At 39.8% G+C, this 25,069-nt stretch overlaps 3 protein-coding genes across 5 annotated transcripts in view; 2 read left to right on the plus strand and 1 right to left on the minus strand.

Moving 5' to 3' along the window:
• Window positions 1-25,069, plus strand: part of LOC147833832 (uncharacterized) — an 863,518-nt gene that overhangs the window by 701,990 nt on the left and 136,459 nt on the right. The window lies entirely within an intron of this gene.
• Window positions 498-6,963, plus strand: slc25a51b (solute carrier family 25 member 51b). Of its 2 annotated transcripts, XR_015506808.1 has the most exons (3): window positions 498-623; window positions 4,192-5,888; window positions 5,959-6,963. XR_015506808.1 is itself a non-coding variant. In NM_001386244.2 (2 exons), exon 2 carries the CDS (start codon window positions 4,244-4,246, stop codon window positions 5,153-5,155), a length of 912 nt encoding a protein of 303 aa, NP_001373173.2. In that variant the 5' UTR covers window positions 501-623; window positions 4,192-4,243; the 3' UTR covers window positions 5,156-5,305. The 2 variants fall into 2 exon arrangements, 1 of the variants encoding a protein (NP_001373173.2); NM_001386244.2 differs by lacking the exon at window positions 5,959-6,963 and having other exon boundaries at window positions 501-623; window positions 4,192-5,305.
• frmpd1b (FERM and PDZ domain containing 1b) overlaps window positions 13,100-25,069 on the minus strand; it is an 83,713-nt gene continuing 71,743 nt past the window's right edge. For both annotated transcript variants that reach the window (XM_087281020.1, XM_087281019.1), the window contains exons 13-17: window positions 24,599-24,691; window positions 21,849-22,031; window positions 21,552-21,696; window positions 20,499-21,464; window positions 13,100-19,281 (exon numbers count right to left, since the gene is read on the minus strand). In XM_087281020.1, coding sequence (XP_087137146.1) covers window positions 16,823-19,281; window positions 20,499-21,464; window positions 21,552-21,696; window positions 21,849-22,031; window positions 24,599-24,691 — 3,846 coding nt within the window. In that variant the 3' untranslated portion in view covers window positions 13,100-16,822. The remainder of the gene's footprint in view (window positions 19,282-20,498; window positions 21,465-21,551; window positions 21,697-21,848; window positions 22,032-24,598; window positions 24,692-25,069) is intronic.

Genomic DNA, 25,069 nt, shown 5'->3' on the forward strand with positions numbered 1-25,069 from the left:
AGATAGATAGATAGATAGATAGATAGATAGATAGATAGATAGATAGATTTTGCATAGAATTATTCTGCATTGCAGTATCTAATAAAATGTATCATAAATGATTTTCGAATTAGCAAACTAAGATATTATGCTAATTTAATGCATATTTTGGCTCAATTGGGCTATGTACATTCAAATTTAAGAGCTCAAAGTAATACTCACACTATTTACAATCATTGTCACAGTAAAGAGTGTTTATGAAGACGCAAACCTTCATATTTAAATGTGTTTTTTTACAACTTTTTCTTCAAGAGATATGGTTAGCGCCCTGCACACTGTGAAAACGTAACACATATATGCTGCTTGAGCTTATTTTAATAAGTTCAATTACATTTTTTAAGTTATACAAAGTTTAAATTAATATTTTAGTCAGTTTGACTGATGTAAATTGAGATGACCAGAAAAGTTCGTTTAATTTTACTAAAAATATAAGAATTAGAGTGCAGAGTGGAAACACTAGAGGCGAGCTTTCTGAACAGCTTCCGGTTTGTAACTCTTTCCACACTAGTGGAAACACTAGAAATGGTGTCGCCTGACCACCAGCCCAACACAGCCGTCACTTTCACCTGAACTACAAACCGAAGGTAGTTAATTACACAAATATAATTCTACAAGCTGCTCATTTGAAATATTGTTAAATATAAATACTTATACTGAATGAATTCGAGGAGTAAACACACGAACTTGGGCTCTCACAAGATTAGCATTAGCTTGTTGTTGCTGTGTGCTTTTGGAGCTCTATTAAGTGACATAAACTACGTTAACTTTCACATTTTAAACCATATAACAGCGTTAATATGTATATTTAAGTGATATTTGAATGTTCACATTTATTTATATGTGAAGACATGCTATATAGCTATACAGAGCAACACTGTTGTTTACAGAGAGGACAAATTAAGTAAATGTCATATATTTATTCATATATTGATGCTTTATGATTCTTAAACGTATATTTTCCTCCTATTCCTGATTGTTTTGGTGTCTCTGCTTTTTTTGGCACTGTAGTGTTAGCAGTAGCCTGTTAGCTGTGTTTAGCACATGTTGTGAATAATAATATATATTACAATGCACTTGATAAAGTTATCTGCATTTCAGACACCACGGTATAAATAATGTGCATGCAGACTTATTCAGGAGCATTTAGAGCAGCCTGGGTTTAACAGATATTCAGGAAAGTGGTCATTCACATTAAGATCACATCAAGGACATTTCCCAGCATTTAAGCCACGCTTGCTTAAAATGATTTATAAGTGTTGTTTCTGTCTTAAAAGTGACATTTGTAAGAGTTTAATGTGTTTGCCAAGCTGTGGCATCTGTCCAGCTTGATAACACTGACCCCTCATCGCTGTTGGGACATGATCATGCAGTGTTTTGCTCTGATAATGTGAGGTTAATCCCTATTCGTTCAACTTGTTAAGAAGCCAGCAGATTATTTTATGACCCAGTCTTCTCTATGACCTTCAGAAGCTCCTGTAGCGTCTTCCCCGACTAACACATGTGTTGTTTTATTTTTGGAGAAGTCTTACACATGGGTTGTGGCTGCATTCACTTAAGTAAGACCAATGAATTGATATTAATTTACAGGGATAGTTCACTAAGGTCAAGTTGGTTTTATATTCACACATTCAGACTTTCTCCTTAATAATATAATTTCAGAAAAATATTATTTGGAAAATCTTATTCGCAGACAGTGACTATTAACATTATTCACAGTTAATAAAATAGCACTATTGTTGTTTTGAAGTCATACTTAAATGCAATTTCAGACCGAATATACAAAGTAGTGTAATAAACAGTATAGGGACCGCTAAAATGAATGTGTGAATATAAAACCAACTTTATGAACACACACAAGAAGATATTTTGAAAAATGTTGGCATTTGTAACTCATTTACTTCCATAATGTTTTTTTCCCTACTATGGAACATTATAGGGGCCGTTAAAATGAATTAATGTGCAAATACAAAACCGACTTTACCTCAATTTATATATCACCACCCCAAAAAACTGAATTATTCCATCATTTACTCGCCCTTTAACTTTTTCTAAGCCTATTTGAGTTTATTTTTGTCTGTTAAACACACACAAAAGAAGATATTTTGAAAAATGTTTGTTTCTTGGACTCATTTATCTCCATAATGTTTTTTTTCTACTATGGAACAATACAGGGACCATTAAAATTAATGAATGTGGGAATATAAAACCAACATTACCTCAATTTATAGTTCACCAGCCCCAAAAAACAAAACGATTCCATCATTTACTGCTCTTAACTTATTCAAAACCTATTTGAGTTTCTTTTTGTCTGTTGAACACACACAAGAAGATATTTAAAAAAATGTTGGTTTCTGTAACTCATTTACTTCCACACTATGGAACAATACAGGGACAGTTAAAATGAATGAGTGTGTGAATATAAAACCAACTTCACCTCATTTTATAGTTCACCACTAGCAAAAAATAAATAAATAAATAAAATAAATAAATTATTCCATTTACTCGCTATTAACTTTTTCAAAACCTATTTGAGTGTATTTTTGCCACACACAAAAGAAGATATGTTGAAAAATGTTTGTTGCTTGGACTAATTTACTTCCTTATTGTTGTTTCCCCCTATGGGGTATATGCCGAAGCATGCTAATAGGACTTTTAATTTGCCAGTAACCTGAGTTAAGCGCTTCCGGCGAATGGAATGCCAATGCAAAATCCGGTGCGTTTAAGGTCTGTTTTCTTTTAAAAATCAGCGATCTCCACTAGCTGAGTGATATCCGATTTAAAGTGGGACTCAGATTGTACAAGAAGCACTGCATTAAGTTCCATTTCCCCCCCGCCATATCTTGACAATATGAGCCTTTATTTTACCCCAGTATATTCAATGGAGCTTCTGCGTTAGCCTGCCGATTCTGACGGGGGCGTGCGAGTAAACAGCTTTTTGTCTCGTTTTACGCTTGAGCAACTAAATAAATGCTAAAGTTTATTTAACTGAAATTATTTTAATGACATTACAACATTAATGCTGTATAAGGAAGCATATAAAATGGAAAAAAGTTCACAATAACAGGTCACCGAAGTGTATCAGCATGGGAACAGCACTAGCTCGGCATATACCCTATTATGGAACAAAATAGGGACAGTTAAAATAAATGAATGTGTGAATATAAAACCAACATTACCTCAATTTAAAGGTCACCATCCCAAAAAAAAAAAAAAAAAAAAACAAAATTATTCCATCATTTACTCGCCCCTTAACTTTTTAAAAACCTATTTGAGTTTATTTTTCTCTGTTGAACACACACAAAAGAAGATATTTTGAAAAATGTTTGTTGCTTGGACTCATTTACTTCCATGTTTTTTCCCTACTATGGAACAATATAGGGACAGTTTAATGAATGACTTTGCGAATGCAAAACTAACTTTACCTCATTTTGTAATTCACCTTCCCCAAAAAACTAAATTATTCCATCATTTACTCGCTGTTAACTTTTTAAAAACCCATTTGAGTAACTTTTGTGTCTATTGAATGCACACAAAAGAAGATATTTTGAAAAATGCTGGTTTCTGTAACTCATTTACTTCCATGATGTTTTTTTTTTCCTACTATGGAACAATATATGGACCGTTAAAATAAATGAATGAATGAATGAATGAATGTGCAAATACAAAACCAACTTTACCTCATTTTATAGTTCACCACCCCAAAAAATTAAATTATTCCATCATTTACTCGCTCCTTAACTTTTAAAAACCTATTTGAGTAACTTTTGTGTCTGTTAAACACACACAAAAGAAGATATTTCGAAAAATGTTAGTTTCTGGGACTCATTTACTTCCATAATGTTGTTTTCCTACTATGGAACAATATAGGGACCGTTAAAATGAATACCAGCACGTCATAAATTTAGGCTGACCAGATTTAGTAAAAACATGCTGAATCAGGATAAAAAATCTAGTCTGATGCCCTCCTGCCCTCGTTCTGTCTGGCTTGCTTGATCTTTGGTTAGGTAACGTGTCTTATCTCAGCAGATAATGACGCAAAATGGTTTCAAAAGATTAGACCTACCTGCAACCACTGGCCGATAAACGCCTGCATAAAGCTCTTCAAGATGCATTCGTTGACTTTGTATTTTTTTGTTCTTTCTCTTTTACAAGTTGCAATGCTGTTGATGGGTGTTCACCCGGATCACTTCTGCTGACCAGTCCAATGGGGGTGGTTACTACTATGGACTCGGATTCCGCCCGGCAACCACAGGGCAAACTGAGTGGCCATGCTCTAATAGGGGCCAATCTGGGCGCTCGAGGAAAGCACTACGTGTGCGGCTCATTGGCCGCGTTCACTAACATCATCGTCACCTTCCCTATTCAGAAAGTCTTGTTCCGGCAGCAGCTTCATGGGGTGCGAGCGACTGAAGCCGTGGGTCAGTTGCAAAGGGAAGGGTTGAGGCATCTGTACCGAGGGCTTCTTCCTCCCCTGCTGCAGAAAACCACCACCGTGGCCATCATGTTCGGCCTTTATGAGGATTTTTCCCGGTTGCTCTTGCGACATGCGCGTAGCAGCGGTGCACCTGAGCTTGTTACGCGTAGCGCTGCCGCGGCGCTAGCCGGCACAGCTGAAGCCGCGCTTACGCCATTTGAGCGAGTGCAAACGCTTCTGCAGGACCACCGGCACAACGGGCGTTTCAATAACACCGCTCATACCTTTCGGACTCTCCTGCGGGATTACGGAGTGAGGGAGTGCTACCGTGGGCTGGTCCCGGTTTTGTTGAGGAATGGGCCCAGTAATGTTTTGTTTTTCGGGCTGAGGGGGCCTATTAAGCAGTGGCTGCCTGATGCCCGAAGCCGAATGGGTAACATGGCTAATGACTTTGTGTGTGGTGGGCTGCTGGGGGCGGCTCTCGGCATCATGTTCTACCCGCTGAATGTGGTCAAATCTCGAGCTCAGGCTCAAGTCGGAGGCAAGTTTGTGCCCTGCCACACGATCCTGATGACGGTGTGGCGGGAACGAGGCGGCAGCATCGTGCTGCTCTTCCGCGGCGCAACACTCAACTATCACAGATCTCTGCTGTCATGGGGCATCATCAATGCAACTTATGAGCTTCTCCTGAAGGTTTTCTGAAGATAATGGGCAACGGAGGGCACTTTTTCTAAATCAAGCCAAATTTGAGAGTGTTTTCCCTCTTTAAAAGAGGTCCGGACACTGCCGTCTGCTCTAGTGCACTTAAATGGAGATTCACCTACACTATAATAAAATATTTGTTCAGTAACAGTTTCTGTATTTTGTGATTCGCAAGTGTTTGCTTGCGGTGGTGAATTGCATTATGGGAATTATTATTATCGACTTTTGATGTTGAAATTTCAACTCTACAGTTTACAGTTTGTTACTTTTATTGACATTCAATGTCATTAAATATAGCGTATAAGAAATAATAGAGAAATGAGTCTGTAAATTAAGAGAAACACTGGCAGTTAAGTACAAGGTCTTTGTAGTGTAATATACAACACCAACCCAGATAATATATCACTTTATACAACAGTTCTGTCTGGTTCTCGAATCTGATTGGCTGATAGCTGTGATATATTTATGTAATATCAGCACCCGTACAGCCTCTTTACCCTTTGTGTATTACTCCGCCCACATACAGCCAGAAAAAAGCAGAGACACTACAGATTTAAAGTGTAAAAGATGCTTGCTCAGCTGTTTAACTGTCAGCTTATGATTTCAATCCAAGGCGGAAGAAAGTAGTTCCTCATACAAAAGGGTTTTTGAGACTCTCCATGTTTGATTTTGTTTTTATATACACAATTATGCCGTCAAACTGTTGTATAAACGCAATATCACACTCGTAGCAGTGCGATATTGCTGTATATCGGCACTGGTGGGGGCACTAAGGTCTCCGGCCAACACACGCCTCCCACCAGTGCCGACATACAGCCATATTGCACTGCTACTCGTGTGATATTGCTCATTTAAACTACTATAAATGGTAATAAAAGTCACTTTTTCAAACTTTCTATGATTAAAACGTTGTTGGTAGAAAGATTAAAGTTCCATAATGCAATGCAAAAGCATAATTAAATGAGGAAAATAAAAACATAAATCACAAAATAAGGAAAACTGCTAATTTAATGATATTTTTTAAAGTGTAGGAATGAAAATCCTGCCATCATTTCCTCACCCTCATGGCTTTCTGAACTTTCAGCAAACTGTTCGGTAACCAAACAGCCTGGTCTTCCAAGTATGGAGAAACTTGCAGTGAAAGTGCAATGAAAACAGTGTTGTTCTTCAGAAAAGGAGTGGGATGTATATCACTGGAATGACGTGAAGCTGAGTAAATGATGACGGATTGTCAATCTCGCGGGATGTTTCCATTAACAACAGCACTTAAAGATTTGTATAACCATGGATGGACACCATCCTACACTGATGCCTACATATAAATCCACCCATATTTCTCAAGTGTTTGTGAAACGCCTCATTTTGTGGCTTTCTTGTCAGTTTTGTAGTGGCTCTTTTACTCAGTTTTTTTTTTTTTTTTTTGTGGAGGTCTGTGGGACACGGATGGAGAAAGCACATTGTTGCACTACTTGCAGTACATTTCAGTACATCCTCTATCTTTCTGATGCACAATCTCTGGAATGGAGCATTACAAGCCATGCGTATTAGTAAGTGTTACATGAAGGTTGATCAGCCATTCGTACAGTAAATGGGTGTGACTTGTGGACCACACAAGAGAGAGAGAGAGAGAGATGTCTGTACAAGCCCATGATGTTAGCTTTGTGAATGCCAATCAGAAAAAAAACATTCAGGAGTATTCAAAGATGTGATGATTTTCATCCAATGAAATTTTTATGTAATGACCGTTTTGTGACATGAATGACATTTTCACATCGTTGTAGGTGGAAAGTAAACGAGTAATTCTTCTACATGCCTTCTGGGTGTCGTTTTTGATTAGTTTGTGATGTTTGAAAGTCAACCTAAGGATCTAAATTGACTTTATTATACATTTTTACAGTAAACAAGTGGTGCATGTTATTTATAGTCTACTGTACTCTTCAGAGATCATGTTTCATTCATTGGACATAATTTCCCAATAGATAAAATCAAGTTTTTTCTCTTTTCACAGCTTTTTGTTGCTTGTTGGTATTAGTCTATTGTGATATTAATCTGTGTAAAAGATAATAGCTATTTCTTTTCAGCTCCTTTAACCTCTTAAGGCCTTAGGTGTTTTTTTACATGCATTTCTCTTTGCTATTTCGGCTTATTGGAACCTAATTAGAATTAAAATCTAAGTATCATCTTTTGATATAATGTACTTTTAGAGAAAAATGATGTCCATATATGTGGACTCGTGGTCCCAATTTACATAAAACACTTTTTCCTGAATGTTTGCTATGCATATTTAACATAGATGTTTTTTTTCTTTTTACTTGTTTTGACTTTTAAAGAGTAGAACCAACATTTTTTCCCCATTTTGGACAATTAAAAATAGGGTTTGGGACTTTTCATATGCTCCAAAACAGTTGCAGGATGACTCTGTATGTCTGTAACAAAATATAAAACATTCAGAGTCTTTTAAATAACCACTTAAGAGCTAAAAATGTGCTGTCCATGTATGTGGCCACTCGGGAAGGATGAGACAATTTAATGCAATTTAAAAAGGTAGAATTATTTTATTTTTAAAGTGCCCTTTTTCTTTTCAAATTCAAATTGGTGCCACATACAGTACATCCTTCACATTGACAGCAAGACAACAATGCATTAAAATTGACAGAAAATAAACAAGAAGATGGAGACAGGTATACATTTAGTTGAGGTCTAAACAGCGTAATTAAAAGTGACTGTCCAGTATTTATTTTTTGAATGTTGAAATTCTGCTGGTTGGCACATGTGCCGAATTTCCATGCCAATCTTAAGCCACTCGTAATTGTTTGTTTTTGTTTTTGTTTTTAATCTTCACAACCCTCGCAGAGTTCGGGCGATCAGAATGAGCGCTCCTACTTGGCCCGACCCTGATCCGACTGTCCAGTATTTGCTTTTTTGTTATTTTGACATGAATATTTGGCATGAGTATAACTATGATGTGTTATGCCCAGCGGCGTAGCTAGTGGGGGGAAAAGGGGGACAGAGTGCATAGGGCCCTGGCAATTTAGGAGCCTTGCGACAAGAAGCCCTCCAGCCACTAATAGGTAAGGGCGATCATACGTAAAAAGACCCCAGCCTATACGGCTAGATGTGTTCTTTCCCTTATTTATTTATTTGTTTGGCGCATGTACTCGTGTCCGATCGGAAAACTGTGTCCGCGCTCCGCCTTTCCTTTCACGAAGCCCTAGCTGGCCCTTTTTGTCCCAAGGTATTCGGTAGGCCAAAAAAGGTTGGCCGCTGGCCCCAAGAAAGCCCCGCTTTGGCCCGATTAGGCCCCGGAAGTGACAGTGGAAACACGACTGGCTTTGGCTCGCCCAGGCTCGCTCGCTTTAGGCGCGATAGTGGAAACGTGGCTAATGACTAGACGGGCCCACTAAAAGTTTTTGTGCGTAGGGCCCAAAAAATGTGCCGACGCCTCTGGTTATGCCTATTAGTTTCGATGCTTAGCTTAGCAACAAGCTAATACTGTGCACTTGATTTTTTACAATATATTACTATTGACTATATTCTTCACGTATGAGCGGGTGCAGACAGTTGAATCTTTTTGGCTCAAGACTTCTGGTCTCATTCACTTCTTGACGTTAAAATAGTTTGGCCATGTTCTGCCGTTTATTATTAGCCATTTCTCCCATAGGCAACTGAATCGGAAGTTCTGAAACGATCGCAAGAACAAGTGCACTTCAGACTAAGGTCAACAGTTCAAAGGAGCTTGAAAGACTAGAATACTGTACTGTGATCATGGAAATACCAGCCTTATAGTACTTTATTTTGGACGTCTCTCTTCTTTCTGCTCGAATGTCATTGCATGATTCTATATTTGTGTGGTTTAAGACGTTACATGACGAGTTTTCAAAAACAGTCACTTCACAGGTTAATTTCGGTCTTAGTTGCAAGGAAGTATACTACGTTTTGGAGCAGTTTTATTAAAGCTTGATACTAGGGCTTCACAATAAATTGTTTCAGCATCGATGTCCAAATCCTGCAGTTTCGATGTGGTCATGTCATTGGCCCATGAACATTTCCTGCTAGTTATCAAACTACTTATCAAACTAGTTATCCAACTGTAACAAGAGACAATTCAATCATAACTTGAGCTGTCATAACATTATTTATCAATATGAGGCTCTTTTTGGATTCTCGTAAGCTATAGAAATTAAAAATGTAAGAAAATACATTGGGACCATTGTTTTTGTTTACAGCGCTCTAAATGATCTGTATTGCAGGATTCACGGGGGTTCACGTCGCTTCATACTTCATCATACATCAAATCTTCTGACCAATCAAATGCTCTCTAGTATTTGACATACACCGCCCCCTTCAAGACGCTTGCTTTTTCATTTGATGCGCTTGAGCTTAACCATTCTCACTGGGAGAGAAATGCTATTGGCTGTTTTTTAATAAAGGGGAGGTGCTACTATATGTCCCGCCCTCTCTTTGTGTTTCAGTTGAGATTAAGTCAAATATTGAATAAAAATGCACATTTCAGTGCACGTCACGGGACCGTAAGGCCTATGCCTGAGAGATTTCAAGTGTATTTAAACTATTAGTGTATGAGAATGGTGCAGTGGGTAATAATGACACCTCACAGCAAGAAGGTTGCTGGTTTGAGTCTCGGCTGGGTCAGTTGGCATTTCTGTAAGAGTCTGCATGTTCTCCCTGCGTTGGTGTGTGTTTCCTCTGGGTGCTCTGGTTTCCTCTACAAGTCCAAAGACATGTGCTATAGGTGAATTGGGTATGCTAAAATTGACCATAGTGTATGAGTGTGAATGAGAGTGTATGGATGTTTCCCAGTGATGAGTTGCAGCTGCAATATTTATATATAGAAAACCAAAACATTGCAATGTCAGTTTTTTCCAATATCATCCATCTCTACTTGATACAGTTAATTTGCAAATGTATATCACCACAGCAGTATTTCATAAGCTTTCCATGCTATTCTTGTATCTTATTTCTCTGCATGTAATTTCTCGTTGTCTTCAAGCCTTTCAGCATTCACACTTTAAAGCCGTGCTGTTGACATAATGGACTCAGTTATGTGAAGCGAGCACTGAGTTGACCTCCAGGGGACAGATGAAGACGGAAACGTCACATCACACTGGGTAAAATGCCATTTAGGGACAGATGCTTTTCGAGCCATGATCCCTGGCATCATGGAAATGGCAGTTGCTTCTCTGGGCTGTGAGTAAATCCCAGGGATTGCTTTGATAAAGTGTCCTAGAAAGAGGCAATAGACTGGACGTACTCTTTGGATTAAAAAGACGTTGGCTAAGTGGTGGCTTCTGCTTTTATAGAGAAATGGTCCCTTTTCATGCAAACTTGGCCAACTGGTAAGAGTAAAGCTATTCGATTGCTGTAGCGTTCTGGATTGACAGTTTTAAAAAATACTGTTGATTTTAAATTGCATTTCAGTCTCAACAAAAATCTGGTGTCTCAAATCAGAACTGTTAAATAATGTGAATTTGAGTGTTAATATTCATTCATTCATTTTCTTGTCCCTTTATTAATCCGGGGTTGCCACAGCGGAATGAACTGCCAACTTATCCAGCAACTTTTTACGCAGCCGATGCCCTTCCAGCCGCAACCCATCTCTGGGAAACATCCACACACACACACTCATACACTACGGACAATTTAGCCTACCCAATTCGCCTGTACCGCATGTCTTTGGACTGTGGGGGAAACCGGAGCACCCGGAGGAAACCCACGCAAAGGCAGGGAGAACATGCAAACTCCACACAGAAACGCCAACCGAGGTTGAACCAGCGACCCAGCGACCTTCTTGCTGTGAGGCGACAGCACTACCTACTGCGCCACTGCCTCGCCAGTGTTTTATTACATTTAGTAAATGTTGATCTATGATTAATAAGTGCTGTACAAGTATTGTTCGATATTAATACATGTTAGTAAATACATTAACTAATGAAACCTTATTGCAAAGTGTGACTGATTACAACAACTCAAGCTTTTTTTTTGCCGTTTTCTCTTACGTACATCGACTTTAAACGGTCCTGAAATGAGAAAAAAAGTTGGTGGTGCACAATTTGGTCCTTCGTGAACAAATAGGATTTTTTTTGAAGATGGATGATGCTAGCAAAATAGAGCAAGACGATTCGACAAAAGCAGAGCAGTAAGGAGATAATAGTGTCCTGATAGCCCCGCCCTAAAGGACTGATAGCCCCACCCTAAAGGCGTTCCATGTGACTAGAAGTGAAGGAAAATCATTTAGAGGGGGGAGAAATGAGGGGTTATGATATTTGATTAGGCGACGCAGTGGCGCAGTAGGTAGTGCTGTCGCCTCACAGCAAGAAGGTCGCTGGTTTGAGCCTCGGCTGGGTCAGTTGGCGTTTCTGTGTAGAGTTTCCATGCTCTCCCTGCGTTCGCATGGGTTTCCTCTGGGTGCTTTGGTTTCCCCCACAGTCCAAAGACATGTGGTACAGGTGAATTGGGTAGGCTAAATTGTCCGTAGTGTATGAGTGTAAATGAGTGTGTGTGGATGTTTCCCAGTAATGGGCTGCGGCTGGAAGGGCATTCGCTGCGTAAAAACGTGTTGGCTAAAAAAAGTTGGCGGTTCATTCCGCTGCGGATTAATAAAGGGACTAAGCCGAAAGGAAATGTATGAATGAATGATATTTGATAAAAGATTCTGGTGGCTAATTAACTTTTACGAAGTAACGTAAAACGAAGTTGACATACATCGCTTATAAAAAGCACTATTATATTTATATAAAGTAAGTGTAAGTTTTCTTTGAATTCTGACTTTAAGCATTTAATAATAAACAAATGTAACTGTCACTATATTGATTGTTATATCTCATTTCATCATTTATTTTCTTCCGTTTATCCGGGGCCGGGTCGCAGATGCAGCAGTCTCAGGAGAGAACCCCAGACTTCCCTCTTCCCAGACGCTTCCTCCAGCTCCTTTGGGGGGATCTCGAGGCTTTCCCAGGCCGTCTGAGAGACATAGTACCTCCAGCGTGTTCTGGGCCTTCTCCAAGACCTCCTTCCGGTGGAACGTGCCTGGAACACCTCCCTAGGTAGGCGTCCAGGAAGCATCTGAAACATACGCCTGAGCCACCTAAGCTGGCTTCTCTCGATGTGGAGGAGCAGCGGCTCTACTCCGAGCTCCTCCCGGGTGACAGAGCTCCTCACCCTATCTATTTAGGGTGCGCCCTGCGAAGGTAACTCATTTCAGCAGCTTGTATCCGAGATCTGGCCATTTTAGTCATGAACCATAAGTGAGCGTAGGAATGATTGTTATGTCACCTAATTTAAAGTGGAACCTGTTCAACAATTAACTGTCAGAATGCACACTGGATTGGAAATAAACTCAGTTACAGCCCTCTTAACTAGAGAGGAGGATAAGATTTCCCAAAATGCTAGCCTTAACTACCAAATGCCATCCAACATGTCAAATATTTGCCCACTGTGTGTACTATGAACTGTCAAGAATGAATATACCGTAGTACAATTCTGCACGGAACAACCATATAACTGCATGCAAATCCCAAAAAATAACCTAGCAAACACCAAACAATTCTTGCATCCTACAAATATGGCGTGTTTGTGTCTAATATGTTTGTAATTAATCCATCTGAAGCAAGATTTCTGATGCAAAATGCTACAGGAACATCTCTCAGTGCTTCAACATTTAGTCACTTCATTTGTTCAAAAGCTGCAGATTACCGGGAGGGTGTAAACAGCTCCAGCACAATCCCATCATTCCTTCAATCGGAACTGTGAAAGACTCGATTGAGTTTAATCCAGGTCCTAATCTGTAATCTCCTGTGAAGTCAAATGCAAATCCGTCTGACGGACAATTTAGTGCTTTGGTAGGTGTTGAGGAATTAAAGCGTTAGAAAAAGACTAAACCCGGTTCAAAAACATGCCTAAGAGTAAACATACTTCTGCTCCACATGATTTGTCATCCAAAATCAAACCTTTATTATCATGAACACAGTAGAGGGAATGCAAAACATATTCTCGATTGTCCCTTCTCATTTCATCCAGATGTTTGCCTTCGTATTCACATACAGCCACGTTTAAACTTCTGTTTTGTGCACATGTCTCAATATATACGGTCCTTACAAGCAGTTTTATTTGCTTCGTATTTTCTGCAAATGGCAGTTTATTCGAATCTTCACCATTCTCAGAACCCTAATGTCACCGGAAGTTTTTATACAGAAATAGTTTTGCTCTCTGAGAGTTTGATACGAAAATTGTTCCTGTGAAAAGTCTGAAAAATAACAGAGACATATTTGCTCTTTTCCTTCTCGCAAGTTTTCTATTGATGCAAACTAGCTTTGTGTCATCTGACTTGAAAACCACAATCTGGCAGTGTGTGTGTGTGTGTGTGTGTGTTTATCGGGGGTGGAGTGTCTAATATAGGCGATATTCTTGCCATCTGGAAGCACTTCGCTTATGTTGAGTAACTTAGTTGAAATGAACAGGGATGATGTCATGATCCATCCACTGACCTCAAGTTGGTTGATTTCCGAAGACGATTTAATTATTTATAGGTGGAAGTTGCCTTTTGAAACTTGATCTGGGAACAGCCAGTGATAATTTTAACCCTTGACTGATACTCTACAAAATTCTGATCTAAAATCAGGAACAAACAGCAACTGATTCTGATTGAAAGCACTTCTCGAGAATTCAAAATTCAGAGCATAGGTCTTTGATCGTGTCCTTGATCATATTTTATGAATGACAGCCAAATCCAAAACTAGCCATCTTGGACCAGAAGCATACCCTGCGCAGGTACAGAGAGGCAAATGTCGAAGCAAAACCAGTAGCCTACTCAAGGGGGCGATAGAGTTTCTGACATCTGTAATGTTATTTACTTGACTAGCATGTTCAACACTTCAAGGCTGCGTTCCAGTCCACTTTTATGCTGCGTTCACACCAGACGCGGTTGAAACATCAGGCGCGAGCGACTTACATGTTGAGTCATTGCAAAAATGCAAATAGACAACCTGTGAGTTGAGGGTTTGGCGCGTTTCACGTAAAGCACTTGAGTTGATTCTTAACTTCAGCGGACATTTGAGCCGCATTAACCAATCATGAGCTTGCTCTTGTATTAGTGTGATTATGATGTAGCGCCTGTTGTTGGTGTCCTGAGTGGAAATCCTCTTGTCGACACTGGACAACAGTTCATCAAACTGGGCTCAGAAGCACCGCTAACAACCATCGTCATTCAGGTATAGTTTATGGAGGAGTTGATGAATTTAGAGCTGAGTGCACTCAGACATGGTGCCGAACAAATATACTCTATTTTCAGCCTTCTTAAAGCACATAAAGCACAGCTACCCTCTCAAAAAAATCCGTTAGCCATTTAGACAGGAGCTCTGCCCATGACGCGAATCCACATCTAATGTGAAGTAAATTTGACGCATGAATGAAGCGAGTAAACTCAAAATGTTCACATGTCTTTTTACATGCAAATAGCATGATTTATTCATGCGTTCTGCATTTGGTGTGAACACAGCATCAGACATGCAGCCACAAACATCCCTTGCCGCTTCTCCTCAGGGGAATTCCTGCCACCATTTTAAAGTGCATTCCACTTCATCAAGTGAACAAGAGAAGTTTGCATGGATATACCCTAAATCTCTTGATTTTGATTGAGAGCGAGTCGGCATCATGGCTGCATCCAAAACCGCATACTTCCATACTGTATAGTACACTAAAATCAGTATGCGAGCCGAGCAGTATGCCTGAATTTATAGAATTCCAAAATCAGTATGCGAGAAGTACCTGGTTGACCTACTACTTCCGGCGAGATTCTGAAGTGCGCATCCCATGCACGCTGCACTATCCCATGATGCCCCAAGAGAGAATTCATGAATGGAAGTGAAGCGATGCAACGGACGCAGGTAGGTCACGTGACCATGACAAAATGGCAGATGTAGTATGTCCGAATTCCATTCATATTTCTCTCATTCATACTGTATAGAACGTACCTTTCTAAAGACCGAGTAGTACATGTAAATTCAAATGCAGTACCTGCTAAGTAGTAGGCGGTTTTGGATGCAGCCATTATGTCTCAGAATGCAATGCAATTGTGACGTCACAACAGAGTAGTTCTCAAGTGTTCAGGGCAAGGGTTCACAAACCCGGTCAAGGAGGTCCGTTGTCCTGCAGATTATAACTCAAGAGCCTCAACACACCTGCAAGGATGTTTCTAGAAACCCTAGTAAGAGCTTAAGTAGCTAGCCCAGGTGTGTCTGATTGGGTTGAAGCTAAAATCTACAGGACAGAGATCGAGAACCCCTTGTTTAGGGCATTCCATTTAAACCCCTTCAGATGTTCCGCAGGTAGTGGACACTTATGTGGCGTAATCAATGACGAAGGCAAAGCACACATTGTCGCATTACTGTACACAAGAAGTGCTTATGATGTCTGTATTTGCATAGAGTATGTTTCTGGCCTTACCCAAAAATGATACACTAATGAATAAGATATTTGATGTTTACTAAGTATGGTGCTGTTCAAAACTTACAAAAGTGAAAGAAAAAACTATTTGAAGTGAACTGTTTTGCTTAAAAAACAATTAAATAAACATTTACGCTACATTTCCATAATTGCAACTCAACAAACTTTTACAACAATTCTCCAAGATAAAATAAGGCCTTGGTTTGTCAGGGAAGTCCTCTAAAGCAAACATATTTGTGATTCACAACATATTGGAAATCATTTTGATATGTATAAAATGTACGAAAGTATAATATGTGGAAAATTTCGAATACAAATTGTGACATTTGCATAGTCAAAATGACAGACAAGTGAAAAATTGTGTGGTTCGGCTATCATTGGGATCGGTTATAGGATGCTACAGTAACATGGTGACAAAGTTGTTGTGTAAACACACCCCAGTTGTGCTATTACATCTTTGGACCACACCGATCTCTGTGGTTAACAGTCAGCAAGATAAAAACTAACATCAAAAGCCAAACTTGACACGCCAACATACAGGTACAAAAAGCCCACATGGCCACAGGTCTGTTGCCACCTCCAGTACTCTCATTCTATAGTCAGAAATGTGTAGTAGCTAAAATTAAATTATAATCCTTTGGACAGTCTGGTGAAACGTTACTGCATACGTATCTGGGCTTTTTAAGGTTTTGTCCTAGCATCTGTTGTTAGGGATTAGTGGAGCGTCCTTAAACTTTGTTCTTTCATTCTGTAAAGAGCAGCACAGCTAAACTAAACATGGAAATGAGTGAAGCTTCATAACACTGTTTATCTCAGTTATTAGAGCAAGAGGTAGGGATTCACATATACACAAAAAAAAATGCAGGTATAGTAGGTTAGAAACCACGGTGCGCATATACTGTATGTAAAAAATAAATACATACTACAGACTGTACATACATCAGGAAATAAGGAACTGTTAGAAAATAGCTATGTCTGAATGCATAATTCCAGTACGTTTATAGGGAGACTTGGCAAGACAAACAGGTTAACCGATAACAGTTCTCACTTGTTAGTTTGCTAACTGTGTGTGTACGTTCACGGCACTTACTATTATTGTTGTGTGCCAGCACACAATCAGTTTTTAGATGCCAGAAAGGCATTGCTACTTTAAGTACAGTTCTACGCTCACACTTGACAGCCTCTTAAGAGAGCGGCGGAAGTTAAAGTTTAAAAGTTCAGAGGTACATTTCCATTGTCTATGTCTGGCGTCCGTGTCCGAAACAGTTGTGTGAGTGAAAACACTGTTGAAATAAGAACCGTACACTGCTTGGCCAAGAGCCTGACCCCTTCACCCTCTCTCGCCGTTTCTACCGCACCTACAAACTCCTTATACAGGTCCACAATCTCCTCAAGCTTCCCCAGGGCTTCATCTGCATCAATATCCCCATGACATCCTCCGCAGTCCGAACAGGGAACTCGCATACAGGTTGAGGCAAGTTGCACTAGAGCTCCAAAGCTGTTTCCGAGGGACATAAGAGCATCATCGGGTGCCCATCCTACCCGTGTGGCTCTCTGGCATCCTGAAGCCAACCTCCGTGCCTCTGCTTGAACTAGACATCTCTCGGTCTCTGAAAGCGAATGCCCGTTCACATTGCCATTTTCACATTCTCCCTTGCGGGTTGGAGGATAAACCGCAGAAGGTCCTTTCTTTAACACGAAAAGAAGTTCATCGATGTCACGCTGCAAACAGGCATAGCCATCTTTAAGACCAGCACCTTTCTGGCCACTGACATAACGGCGCTCTTGCAGAAAGCGAAGCGGGTTATTTATTGGTCCGTGGACTAGAGGCAGAGATTCTAGATGTCTGGGCGGAATCAGGAGTGGACTCAGTTCTGAGGATGTGGAAAGAGGACGAGGGGAATCTCTGAGAAGGGACAGGACATTGGGAGAAGGACCAGAGATGGTTGCAGGGGAGGGAGTCAAAGTGGGCTGAGGTGGTTTACTGATGCGGTTTCGTTGGGAGAACTCATAGACAGTCAAATCTTCATCAAAGCTACAGTTGTCCTCTGTATCTCCGCTGAAACAGTTTGCGTAGACTGTATGGCAGCCACATGCCTCACGATGGGTCGGACTTGCGGAGGACAAAGAGGAAGCATTGTCAAGTCGAATTTCTGAAGGATTGCCTTTGTTGGATTGAGGTTGTTCAGAATTACAAGTCCCTAAATGCCAGTGCAACTCGGTGGCTTCCGTTGACAATTTCTGCCGCAGGTCAGGATGGCTTAATGACATTGGCGGCTTCCCATTGGTGTCTTTCACAGGAGTAGGAATCACTTCCTCTGGTCCATCTTTGAGTTTTACAATGACTACCTCAGCATCTTTCTCTTTCCAATTTATCAAAGAGGGCACTGATGTAGCCTTAGGGGATACCTTTTTGGATTCATGATTAACATCAGTCTCGATTGTTGCTTTATTGCCTGTTGATGAAATTGTGTTGCTGAGTGCTACTGTCCCCAAGATCTCTTGGGAACGGGTGAGGTACCAGGGCATATCCTGAATCTTTCCACGCAAGGCTGAGGCTGATAGGCGTCCAGATGAGCCTGTTCTGCTGGGGAATCTATTCCCAGTTTGAGCTGGATCTTCAGGAACAATATCTGCAGACTGTGCTGAAGGAGAAGGTAACGGAGATGGAGATGGGGTAGGAGTGGTTGAAGCACTTGTCGGTTTGACTGTATAGCTTTCAGCCTTTCCTTCAGTTCTTAGATTCTCATGACTTTGAGAAACACCTTTACTCATTGTAGAGGCTGGGGAGGTATTGGTACCATTTCTCTGAGACCAGGGGTATAGAGAAAGGCCGTTGGGGGGAACTTTCGTTTTTTCCTCTGGTTTTTGAGACTGGGAATCAGCTGCCTTGGAGGATGGCTGTAAAGCAATGAACGACGGCTTGGGAGGTATTGGGGGCTTTGTGTTATTTTGGGGTAATTTATTTACTGTTGTTGTGATTTCAGTAGAGTCTGATGACTGTGGTTTTAAATGACTCTTGCTGTCTACTGGTATTTTCCCAAATTCAATTGTTCCTGTTGGCTTTTTCCAAGTTGGCTTAATGTCTTTACTCTCGGGTCCGTCAAGATCAACATAATTTGTAGTGGTCTTCTTTTCTAGACAGATTGGTATATGGTTGGATATGCCATTTTGATGTCTAGGTCCATTATGAAGAGTCTCTGGGTCTACTAACGTCTGTTGGGGAAGGGTAGCTTGGCGTACAGCTGTAATTAATGAGGAAGACATGGCTGGTCCAGGCCCAGTGACTGGTTTAAACTCCATGGTGTCTGGCTCCATCTCCAGGAGCTGTGATGATAGGTGAGAATTTTGCCCAGGGATGTCCCCATTACAGTGCTGGGCTTTCTGAGCCATGGAGTGGTTAGCAGAGAAAGCTTTAGATTCCACAGATGTAGGTTTATTGGGCAAAATCAGTGAGGGCTGATGAACCTCCAAATCAGTGTTTCTAGACTCAGGGATTAAAGTGGTAAAATGGTTGGCAATAGAAGGATTTTCATTGAGGTTTCCTCCTGAAGCTCTGTCCCTCTCTTTCCTGTCACCGAATTCAGGAGCTTTTGTCTTGCTTGCGTTAACCTTCATGTCATGAACACTTAAAGAAGAGTGCATGTTCCCAGAATCTGAGCTTTTCTCTGGGGAAAAAATAAGAATGTGTTAAGTGGGATAAGAAACGTCATAAAAACAGATATTAAAGACTTTAATGTATGTCTTGAGTTCCATACATGTTAAGTTTGATCACTAGCAATTACTGTAGCAATATTGCCTTTGTTTAGATTTATGTCCAATATTTCCAATGCCTCATGACAATCTAAAGACCGAAAACCCTGCTAATACGACATGCACAATAATCCAAGCAGTATGATTTAATGTAAATCAGTGGTCTCAAACTCAATTCCTGGAGGGCCATAGCTCTGCCAAGGTTCAACCCTAAGGATATTTTTTACTGGCCCAATCGGACCAATGGTTCAGATTTTTACTAACCCCACAAAAAAAAAAAAAGCCTTAAAACTTAAAAACTCTTAGCCACAAATTAAAAATGAAAGATGTTAAAATGTATGTAAATCTAGAATTTAAATATTTAAAAATGTTAATAATGGTTAATGAGCAAAATTCAAAGTGTTTTGAAACAAAAGATGGCTGAACTGCCAAACTGACGTCAAACTGTACAAAACACCACTTAATTTTTTTAGTCCTGGTGTACCCTCGGAAACGTCGACTTCCAAGAAGTTAGAAACAGATGTTTTCCTTTAGTGTTGTCATTTGATGTTGCCGCCATGTTCCTGTCTCTTCACTGTACTGGTTGATATGGAAAAAATAATGTGCTCACAACATCCAATCAGATAAGAGGAACCGAAAAGGCTTGAAAACACAAACTGTTTCTCAAATCTAAGACTATTTACACGCAATTGACAAATTAAACCAATCGGGCCAGTAACAATCTTGTCTACTGTCCCAAGCATCTCACACGCTGGCCCCGGGCCATCGGGCAGTCCTTATTGTTGAGCCCTGTCTTCAGATTTTATCTCCATCTCACACCTGCTTAATAGTCTCTAGTAGTCTTGAACACCTTGCCTTGCCCTTCAGGAATTGAGTTTGAGACCGATGATGTAAATGGTTGCAAAACAATAATCTAAACAAGTTTACAAAAGAAATACACATTTCAAAGAAGTTCTTGCATAAATACTAAACTTTTTGTTACATCTAAACCACTTTTGCTAAGTGTTGGACCCATGATTTTACCTTGGTGTGTATTTAGAACTAGCTAAAATCGATCCACTCATCGACTGTGCTTAACTTGTATTGAACCCTGAACAGTTCTCATCAGAATGCAGATGTTTGGTGCACTAACCTGCAAGGCCTTGCTCTGTGATGGGAGGAGTTAGTCGATCTTCCGCATCAAAAAACTCATCCTCAGATTCCGAACAACTGTCTCTAAATTCTTTCGATTTTTCATGGATATTTGAGCACACCGTTCTCAACAGCACAGTCTGTGCTAGTAATTTCGAAGAAAGTCCCCGTTGATTAGCGTCATTTGGAAAGCTGTTTCCTTCTGCTCTACATGCTGGATGGTTGTGAATCTTATTGAAGAGTGCCTGAAAGTTCACCCCTGCCAATTTCGCATTGATGCTGTTAGTGGTGCACGAAGCTAACATGGCCTCAAATTCTGCTGACATGGCAGAAATACGACCGTCTTCATCATCTTCATCACTCAGAGCATCGTCACTGGCCGCAGGTGGACTCGGCAGGCTATCAGACATTTGAGAGAGCTCAGAAAAGCACAGACCCGAGTGGTCATCGTAGGTCAACTCAGAAGTTTTGCCTGAATTTCCCCCTTTGTCCAATTGCTCTGGCACCTCCAGAAGGTAAGGATGATGCACATCAAGACTTGAGGCGCCAGAACTGGGTTTCTCTTCCAAAGAGATATCTGTACGGCCAAGTCCACTAATGGCTGCCTTAATACTCTCCTCCAGGGCATTCAACGAGTTACTGGACAAACTGGAAAAGCTGCTGTTGACCCGTGGATCCGTGTACCAACCTGTCTCCAAAAGGCTATCCATTGTCGCCGCGTAATCTTCATCTCCAACAGACTCTCTCTTGCTCGCCCCATCTTCTTCATCTTCAGAAAATGGATGTGTTACAATTACTCGGACTCTTTCTGCTTCACCTTTGCCCTCGGGTTCCTCTCCGTCCTCCGTGCCGTCATTTGTGTGAGTGGATATAGTGTCCTCTGACAGCTGGGTGTCCAGCAGACCCTCCATGGCATAGTCATCCTCAGAACTGTCTTCTGAATCACTCCCACATCGAGAAACATACCCTGCGTGTACACACAAATACAGGACGTATTTGCAGAGCTCATTCCACATATCATTAAGCAACATCAAATCTTTTCCCGCTTTCCTACCTTCTTCCGCCGGGATGCGCCTCATTTTAGGTCTGGGTCCCCAGCGAAACACATTGATGTTGGGGTCTACCAGCAGTTTGCAGTATCCAGCCAGGAGACAAGCCAGATCTTTAGCTCCTACAGACTCCATTAACAACGCTATAGGCTGAATGTTAGGGAGAGAGAGATGGTCAGATTATATGAATAGAAAGGTAAAAGCACATCGAGTTGTGTTTATCCACACCTGGATGTCCCGAAGGCACAGTTCCAGCATTTTAGCCTGGTTTTATTTTAATCTCCTGCTAGACGTGTACACACCTGGATGTCCTGCAGGTAAATCTTGACCATGCTGACTCTGTCGGACTCTGACAGCACCTCTATTCGGGTGATGTAGTGGAAGTCTATGATGGTGGAGATCATGTTGAGCTGGTGGTTTAGTATTTGGCTGATCCCGTACCTCGCTCCCACCAGCAAACTCACCAATGACTCCCTGTCCTGCAGCTGGAATACACACATTTGACTCAGACTAAATAAGAAAGTACATCTAAACAATGAGTAGAAATAATCTCCTATTCATAACAAACTTTTTTTCTAAAGCACTTTCAAACAATCACAATATGTGACAAGCGCTGGACATGAAAACAAAAAATACATACAAACATGCAAATACTCAAATTTCTTGAGTAAATGTTTAGTGCTGTATCTGTGCTTTTACTGCATTATTTTCCATCAACCTCCAGTCACTACTTCATGTTTATGTTTTCTTGTCTATCTGTGATTGGCTAATTAAGTCCAACCAAATGTTGCATAGAAAAATCCTCAAGACATAGACGCTTTATAAATGTGGCAAACCTGTGAAAATTTAAAGAATTAAAAGTGTCAAGGAAGATGCAGAATTGTTACACGCAATGAGACCGTTTGGACTGAAGTGACTGATGAGAAGATGAAGGACACCTACTGTACGATGACTGAAAATGCCTAATGCCCTTAAGCAATTTTTGTATGTGTTTTTTTCCTATTTTGTATTTTTTTTGTCTGCCAAATCCTGTCTTTATTTAAATTTATGCACTGTGTTTGTCATAAAACTGTAAAACCACCTCTCAAACGCTTTTTTGAATGCAAAAACCAGAAAAAATAAAATTTTTTAATTTAAATGGAAAGTTACGTAGGAAGTGTTTATGTGATTGGCACAACTAGAAAATAAATTCAAATTTTAATGTGGCAAAAATTCTGCACAATAATTTTAGATGCAGTGTGCAGTAACCTTTAATCAGTAACTAAAAGCCCTAAAGAATGTTACATTTGCAAACATATGAACAAATTTGCGTTTATAGACGCGAAAAACTGAAAGAAATTAAGCCCAATTAATTTTTTTTTTAAATTACAGTGTAGCAACACGATTCACACAACAGAAGGTCGAATTTATTTTTTAACTATTTTTAAAACTATTTTTTAATCTGATTCAGTATGCAATTACCTTTAATCAATAAATAAATGCAATACAGAATGTTACATTTGCAAACACCCGTACAAATCCGATTAGATTTTTAGGATGCGAAAATGGAAAAAATCAAAACCCAATTAATTTTTTTTAAATGACAGACAAAGCTTCAGAGGCAGTGTATCAATACAATTTGAACAATGGGAGGTCAAATTTATTTTTTAATATGCCAAAAATTATAGATGAAATATTTGTTTCAGTTTGCAATAACCTTTAATCAATGACTAAATGCACTATAGAATGTTACGTTTACAAACACGCACAAAGTAGCTTTTTTTTAATGCAAAAAAAGAAAAAAGAAAAAAAAAACTTATTCGATTTGATTTTTTTTAATGACGGACAAAAGTTTCATAGGCAGTGTGCCAATATGATTGGCACAATAGGATGTTAAATAAATTTGAAAAATTCCAGACGAAAATTTCAGATTTATTGTGCAATGACCTTTAATCAATAACTAAATGCACTACAGAATGTTACCTTTGTAAACACATACACAAATTCACCTTTTCAGATAAAAAAATCTAACCCGAATGACATTTTTGTAATGATGGATGAATGTTTCGGAGACGGTGTGTTAAGGAGGTCAAATTTATTTTTTAACATGCCAAAAATTCCGGATGAAAATTCCGGATTCAGTCTGCAATAATCTTTAATCAATTTCCATATGCACTACAAAATATTCCGTTTCCGATCACATGCACAAATGAGCTTTTTAGGATGCGAAAAAATTTAAAAATACCAAATCAGATTACATTTTTTTTTGGAGGCAGTGTGCCAAACGATTGGTACAACAGAAGGTCGAATTTATTTTTTAACGTCCCGAAAATTCTGAAATCAGTATGCAATAACCTTTAAGGAATAACTAAATACACTACAGAATGTTACGTTTGTAAACACGCACAAATTTGCCTTTATAGATGCAAAAAAACTGAAAAAAATTCAACCTGATTGAAAATTATTTTAATGATGGACAAAAGTTTCGATTGGCACAACATGAAGTTGAATTTATTTTTTAACGTGCCAAAAATTATAGATGAAAACTTTGAACTCAGTATGCAATAACCTTTAATCGATAACTAAATGCACAACAGAATGTTAAATTTGCAAACACAAGCACAAATTTGCTTTTTTGTATGCAGAAAACTGAACCCGATTTAAATTTTTTGAATGAAGGACGAAAGTTTCAGAGGCAGTCAGTGTGTCGATTAGTACAACATTTTTGGCAAGTAATGGTACTTTTACTTGAGTCAGATTTTTCAGTACTCTTGTCTCTGGATAGATGCTCCCATGTAGTCACAAACAAATCAATCGCATGAGCTGTTAAATGAATCATTCTCAAGCTTCAGGCTATTTGCACGTCACTGAAAGAGATGCTGCTATTTTAGCCAAATCTGTTGCTTTCTAGAACAGCCAGCTTATGTAACATGCTTAAAAAAACGAGAGGGAAAGGATTTTGTCCAACATAACATTTTCCCAAAATAAAAAAAGGTAAATGCAACCTATCTGTGCCCTGCAGATTGAGTTTGTTATCTGAGCCCAATGCGGCAGATGGACAGAACTCTCTCACCAGCATGGTGGCGTTGTAGCTTCTCCCGCTGTATGAAATCAGCTCCGCCATCTGGGTCAGATAAGCCAACCGGGCCTGAGACACAGAAATCACCTGAAAGAGTCGAGAGAGAAGAAGATGAATAAGAGAAACATATACATTTTCATCATGATTGAAGTATGAAAAACAAGGATATAACTATAAGCTACAATACTACAATATAAGCTATGAGGATATCCGATATGAGCTTTAACTGCAGCAGTGTATAGTGCAGGGGTGCCCAAACACGGTCCTTGAGGGCCGGTGTCCTTCATAGTTTAGTTCCAACCCAAATTAAACACACCTGAACCAACTAATTTAACTTTATAGGTATACAAAAAACTTCCAGGCAGATGTGTTGAAGGACCTACCTACCTACCTACCTACCTATCTATTGTTCTGTCTGTCTGTCTATCAGTCCTATCTGTCCATCCATCCATCCATCCATCCATC

The sequence above is a fragment of the Danio rerio genome, chromosome 14 (genome assembly GCF_052040795.2).
Source record: "Danio rerio strain M-AB ecotype USA chromosome 14, GRCz13ab, whole genome shotgun sequence".
NCBI classification, from domain to species: Eukaryota; Metazoa; Chordata; class Actinopteri; order Cypriniformes; family Danionidae; genus Danio; species Danio rerio.